Source organism: Belonocnema kinseyi, chromosome 1 (assembly GCF_010883055.1).
Source record: "Belonocnema kinseyi isolate 2016_QV_RU_SX_M_011 chromosome 1, B_treatae_v1, whole genome shotgun sequence".
NCBI lineage: Eukaryota > Metazoa > Arthropoda > Insecta > Hymenoptera > Cynipidae > Belonocnema > Belonocnema kinseyi.
In genome coordinates this window covers 132,205,815-132,212,799 of record NC_046657.1, presented here as the reverse complement: position 1 = coordinate 132,212,799, position 6,985 = coordinate 132,205,815, and the positions used below count along the sequence as shown (strand labels likewise).

At 31.0% G+C, this 6,985-nt stretch overlaps 1 protein-coding gene across 2 annotated transcripts; it reads right to left on the bottom strand.

Moving 5' to 3' along the window:
- Positions 1-795: 795 nt before the first annotated feature.
- On the bottom strand, positions 796-6,159 carry LOC117175602. 2 transcript variants are annotated; one of them, XM_033365313.1, is made up of 2 exons: positions 5,391-6,159; positions 796-2,617 (listed from the first exon to the last, which is right to left on the bottom strand). In XM_033365313.1, exons 1-2 carry the CDS (start codon positions 5,968-5,970, stop codon positions 2,331-2,333), a joined length of 867 nt encoding a protein of 288 aa, XP_033221204.1. In that variant the 5' UTR covers positions 5,971-6,159; the 3' UTR covers positions 796-2,330. The 2 variants fall into 2 exon arrangements, with proteins under 2 accessions (XP_033221204.1, XP_033221209.1); XM_033365318.1 differs by having other exon boundaries at positions 796-2,614.
- Between the last annotated feature and the right edge of the window lie 826 nt (positions 6,160-6,985).

Sequence of the window (6,985 nt, the reverse complement as noted above, 5' to 3'; positions counted from 1 at the left end):
GTTGCTCTTCTGTAAAAATTAAGTATTTTTTACTAATGAACTGAACTAAAAATGAATAATACAAAAGAGTTAATGAGACAAAGTTTAAAGAAAAATAAATTACTGTCTCCCATTGGGAATTAACAGGGTTGCTAAAGTGTTTAGAATTAAACAATTTTAAAGTGGGATCTTCTAAATTTTGTTTTAATTTCAAGAGTTCACAACCTTGTACAATAATTTGAAATTTAAAGCAATAATAATTCGTCAATTTTGACTTATGCCAAGGTACACATATTATCGTTGTTTTAAATTTTCCAGTTTCGAATTCTGCACGCGTTAATACTTTCAGATACTAGAATTAGTTTAATTCCAAAATAGAAATTCTTATCAGTTTATTAATTTAAAACTAGAAACGTTCACAATTGAATCGTTTGAAATTTACATGTAGTAAATTGGAAGATAATTTCACGTTTGAAAATGATAATACTTTAAACTGAAAGTTTTCGGTTTAGCTTATTGTAAAGAAAATGATAAAAAATTTAAACAGGGTAAAATAAAAAAATTTTCTTGAAAGCGGTGAAAAGTCACAACAATTAAGAAATTCTTTTGAATCTCAACGTCCAAAATTGATATGACAGGTGCAACAACTCGACAAGCGCTCGAATCCGCGTAGAAGTATTGTCCAGCCGAGAAAATCTGTTGATAAAAAAAAAGTGGTCGAAACGTAGAACGAAATATATATTCGTATTCAGCTTGACGCAGTCGACAAATTTTTCTTATAAAACTTTTTGATTCGATAATTATTACTTAAGTTAAACAATAAGAACTTAGAAAATTTTCCGATCGAAAATCGATGTTTTATCAAACACAACTCGCGATTATTCGGCCGTTTGTTGATGAAAATGTTTAAAATTTGTATGATGTATTCTCAATGTGTAAGCGATGACTTTAAATAACGCACTTTGTTTGAAAAACTAATATTTTTTTGTTTGTTTAATAACAGATGAATTTCGAACGAAAAATACGTTTTGCCAACTTCGACCAGTGGGACGGTCATCGAAAAAATGTTAGTTGAAGTAACTTATCGCGAGAAAGTTGTTCACTAGACTTTGAAAAAGTTTTTCTGAAACTTTAAAGAAAGTCGGTCGAAAATTGTGGAAATGGCAGCGATCTGCTATTGGCCTTTGTTCCTCAGCAATTAGCCAGCAGCGGCAAAGAGCAGCAAAATGCTCCAGCGGCAGCGTGTTTGCCGCCATTTCTTCAATTTTTGACCAATTCTCTTTAAATTTTCAGAAAAACTTTCTCAAAGTCTAGTGAACAACTTTATCGCGGCAAGTTATTTCAAATAATATATTTTTTGGATGACTATCCCACTGGTCGAAGTTGGCGAACTGTGGTTTTTGTTCGTAATCAATTTGCTATTAACAAATTTTCGGAAAGTTTCGGTGGGTATTTGTTGTTAATAGTCATCGCTTATATATTGAGAGTACACTATACAAATTTCAAGCATTTTTATCAACAAACGGCCGAATAATCCCGATTTTTGTTTTACAAAATATCGATTTTTGATCGGCAAATTTTCTAAGTTTTTATTGTTTATCTTATGTAATAATTGTTAAATGAGAAAGTTGCATACAAAATTTGTCTGCCGCATCAAGCTGAATACGAATGTATATTTTGTTTTACGTTTCGACCACTTTTTTCTTATCGATAGATTTTCCCGGCTGGACAATATTTCTACGCAGTTTCGAGCGCTTGTCGACTTGTTGCATCCGTCATCTCAATTGTACATTTGATTGAAGTGGTCAAAAATGGGAGAATATAAAATTGAAAACAATAATTTCAAGCCTTAGTAATTGAAGGCTTCTGTAAGAAACAATACAAAAAAGATAAATAAATCAAAGAGAAGTCATTATTCTTGGAAAAAAATATTATGATTTTTCCCGAATTTCCAAAACTTTATCAACATACTATGAATTTTTTATTCTAGGTTCCCAAATTCTCAGAGAACCTTGAATTAGTTTTCCTGAATCCTTTTTTTCACAGAAAAATATGGTTATATAAAGAGAGAAAAAATTATTTAAGAGGGCATGATCTAAACGTTGATAAACACACTCGCATTTTAATTTCTAGTACTACTACTTATCTAAAATTATTTGCAAATGCCAGTTTAGAATACTACATTTGAATGAGTCGCCATTATCACGACGCCCATTATACGGAAATTTGCAATTTGTGACGCAAGCGTAGAAACTTGATTAATTTTTTGAACGATCTCACAATTTCATGAAATTTTCAAAATAAATATTATAATATTACTGCATTACACCATTCATTTAAGGAACTAGGGACTAAGCTGCAGCCGTCTTGATGTCCATGTTCGAATTGTCAAAATAATTTTCCTCCTTGAAGGGAATAGGCTGGTTCTGAAAATCGAGTGCGTCGGCTTCATCATCTAGCCCGGAAAAATATGCAACAATGTCAAAATTGTCACTTGGAAGCAGGTTCGGTGGCACTATACTTAAATCGTGCTGAAGAGCCTGATACTTCTCACAATTGTCCTCTAAACTAAGAGGTGTCAATGGTAGTTGAATGTCGAAACTTTCTGACTTCAAACCAAGAAGTGGATCTTCCTCTGCTGATAAAAAAGAAGATAAATAGTCAGAATTGAAACTGCGATCATGATTGGGCGATTTCAATGCGTCAAATATGTTCGTCCTTTACTGAGTCATTCCAGGTCAGGTTCGGTTTGAAAGTTCCGCTTGGTGCGAATTCGCACTAGTTTAGGAGTTTACGATTGCAAAGTGGGTGCATGGAAAAAGATTAAATTCCGCCAGATAATTTTTTTATACTACATTTTCTCTAGATCTAAGTGATTCTACATTATAATTCTTCTTTTTCATATAAATTCGCCAAAAATTATACCTGAGTTTTTAAATTTTTAAGAAGTTTGGGTATTGCCCTAATCGAGGAGCAACTGCAACATTGCTCACAAATACGAACCTCGGGAATTCATTTGATAATATTTTTTCCATATTATCAATATTCAAACGATAAACAATATTATTATTTGGGGTCATTCATAAAATACGTGATACATGCAGGTGTGGATGGCGGTCTGCCGAAGTATAATTAGAATTAGTATAACTTTAGAATGACTTCTACTCTCAACTTTATATTCCCATTTCATTAAAATATTTCTCTTCTTATTTTTAAAATTTTTTGCTATTTAAAAATTTCTTCTTACTTTATTTATGCACGAATTATTATCATGTAAAAATGCGAAATCCCAATTCGCACTAGTGTGATATATACGTATGCACAAATGGAGCGTGCTCTTTGAGGGTTAAATTACGTAACGGATTACAGACCCTCTCTAAGATCACCCTTTACCCCTGCAATAAACCAAGAAAAATATTTAGACCCCCCCCCCTCCTCCTTGTTGTACACAATTTTTAGTTCCCGAAAATTTGTAGCTACTTATTTTTAGTAAAATTAGTAGTATGTTGGTATTTATTAAAATACCAACATTTTAATCTGTAAATATTTTTAAAATAGGATGTTTTATACAAGAAATAAAACAGTATTTCAGATGCAAATTTCAAATTCTTAAATTGAGTAATTTATTTTAAATAAACAAAAGTGTTTACTAATATAAAACATTACTTTTTAAGAAAATACTTGGGTTTAAAATAAAATAATTAAATTTTGAACATAATAGCTGAATTTACAACTAAAAAAGATAAATTTCAAACAAAAAAGTGTCATAGTTCTTATTTAAATCAAAAAAGATGAAATTTATATAAAAAAGAGAATTTTAAAACCAAAAAGATGAATTTTAAATCAGTTAAAGATTTTTCACTCAAGAAAGAAAGGAAAGTTTAACTTATTTGTTGAACCTGATTGCCAAAAGTTGAATTTTCTCTACGAAAATTGAATTATCAAACCAAAATATATCTTTTCAGCAAAAAATTATTTTTGACGAAACTGGTGCATTTTTACCCTACAAACATAAAATTTAAAACCAAATAAATGTTTTTTTTTTACTAAAAATGGATAATTTTCTACTAAAAAGATCAATCTTAAAAAATAGAAGTTACATTTTCAGTCAAAAAATTAATTTAAACAAAAGAACGCTTTTCAACTAAACAGTTAAATAATGTTTAACTAGACATCAGCCTTCAATCAGTTGACATTTCACGCTCAAAAAATGAATTTTGAAACAAGAAATAAGTTTCTACGAAAAAAAAAAAAATGGAATTTTCAATTCAACAAGACAATTTTGAACCAAAAAGGATGATTTTTTATTTACAAATTTGAATTCTCCACCAAATGGTTGCATTTTTATCCCAAAAAGATGGAATTTCTCTGATAACAGATGAATTTTGATTAAAAACATTTTTTTTTTTGAATAGTCGAATTTTCATCCAAAAAAGATTCCAGTTGATCTTTCAAGATCAAAATACAAATTTTATTTTAAAGTTGAACTTTTACCCAGAAAAGATTTGGGTTTATTTTTCAACACCAAAATATAAATTTGAAACGAAAAGTATTTTTTCTACGAAATGGTTAAATTTTTAATAAAAACAGTAGAATTTTGTACCAAAAAGTATGACTTTTTTATACACTAGTTTTAATTTTTAACCAAACAGCTGCATTTTTATCCAAGAAAGATAAAATTTCTCCTAAAACAGACGAATATTCACCAATAAAAGATTTTACGTAGTTCTACTTTCAACAGCAAAATAGTGATTTTTAACAAGAAGTAAACTTTCTATGAAATAGATAAATTTTCAACAAAACAGTAGAATTTTAAAATCATAAAGACAAACTTTCAAAAAAGAGGTTACATTTTCAACCGCACAGTTGCAATTTTATTCAAGAATGATAAAATTTCTTCCAAAACGGAAAATAAAACACCAAAATAAGAGTTGTTAACATTAAGTGAATTTTCTGCTAGATAGTAGAATTTTTAATCACGAAGTATGTGTTTTCAACAAGATTGTTAAATTTTCAAACAAACCTTTTTGTTCAAGAAAACTTAAAATTCTACTAAAAAAGGTGACTTTTTAAATCTAAAAGACAAAGATTCAAAAAAAGAGTTGGATTTTCAACCACAAAGATTTCAAATGACTTTTCAGCACAAAAATAGGAATTTCAAATTACAGTAACTTTTCTAGAAAAGAGCTAAAATTTTAACAAAACGAATTTTTAACAAAGCAGTAGAACTTGCAACAAAAAAGAATGTCTTTTTAAGAAAATTTCTAAATTTTCAGAAAGTTTTTGCGACTTTGCAAAAATTACGTAAATGAGGGAAGGACCCCACCCCTGTAAAAAATCGCAACAGATTTTCTTGACCCCCCCCCCCCCCCCACCTTGAGCGGTTACGTAATTAAAGTACGGTCCCTTACCATAATTATCAAATTCAGCCAAGGCTTCATAACTTCCGGCCTGAAATCCATTGTTTGGCTCAATTTTAATATCTTCAAAAATTCTCTTCTTGGAGAATTCCTCCTTTGCGCGAATGACCCTTTCATTTCGACTTGAGCTCGTCTCTTCTTCATTCGGCCTGCTCTTCAGATTTTCGTTTAATGATCCCAAAAAGTTGGCGATGCCTCGTTTCTTGTGTAAAACACTTTTCAGGTAATTCACTTCAGCCTGCAGTCTCCTCCCGTTGGCACTTTGTTCTTGGATAATGCTTCGGTAACCATCATTCAGTTCTTTGAGGCATTTGACTTGCCCTTCGAGGCCCTCAAGATGCTGCTTCTTCCTCTCCCGAATTTTACGGGCCAGTTCTGCGGTTTTGTTGGGGCAAGGTGTTTTTGAGGGTTTTCGCCCTCTGACGAGTTTTTCGGAAATTTCTGATTCTGATTTCACAAAAGTAGATGCTCTTTGTCGCTTAGGAGGTGGCTCATCGTCTATTGAGTCACTGACCTCATCAGATGAGTAATAATCTTCATACTTGTACGCTAAGGGGCTTAGAGGTGCCATTTTTATTATGAAACAAAAGATAAAGTTTTTGATACCACACACGACACTGGACGATTGTTTTCTTGTCGAAATTTTATTATAAACTGTTAATTGATTAAATTATCCATTGTCCACTTTTTTATTTAACACTTTCAGAGACTGAATTCACTTCTCGTATGATGTTTCCTAAATTTCTTCTGATGCTCCTGCTGAGAAAAGACTGAGTGATTTGAACAATAGACACGTCGTCTTAAAGGGAGGACCACCTGCTGGGATGTAACTGGTACCACTGGTACTGACTGGATAAGCATGAGTTAGGGGTGGGGGGCAATGCTGCCCACTTTGGCCCGCACTAAAAATGGTCCCAATTTTAGGGTGACTACCAAAGCCCAACTGCGAAATTCTCTGATTTTTCTCTGACAAGTTTGGCATTTTTCCTGAGTCTTATAAATTTTTATTTTTATTATAAAAACATCCATACACCTAGGAGATTAATAATTTTAATTTAAAAAACGCCAAATTTTATTCAATGACGGAAGACATATATATTAATGTATGAATTTCATATCAATTAGTTAATTTTTCAACTCAAAAAGATCAATTTTGAACAAAAAGTGAATGAATTAAATGATCAGTTACAACAATTAATTTTTAACATTGAAAATGTAAATTGTTAACAAAATAATTGAAATTTCAAACATTTCAAATCTTCGAAAAAATGAATTCTCAAAAAAAATGGTAATACAGTGAAACTCTTCTATAACGCCGATTTTAAGGCTGACGGTGGGTGGGAACTAACTCATTATAGCCCGATACGCTTTTGTTTGTTCACGCATGAGTGCTCGCTATTGAAGGGTTTCACTATAGTTGATATTTCCACACAAAAATATCCTGAAATAGAATAGTTCAATTTTCAGTTAAAACTAAATTTCCACTTGAATAAAATAAATGTTTAAAGAAATAGTTAAATTTTTAGTTCACAAATGAATTTATAATTAAAATGACTGTTCAACGGCAAAATAAATTTTTAACCAAA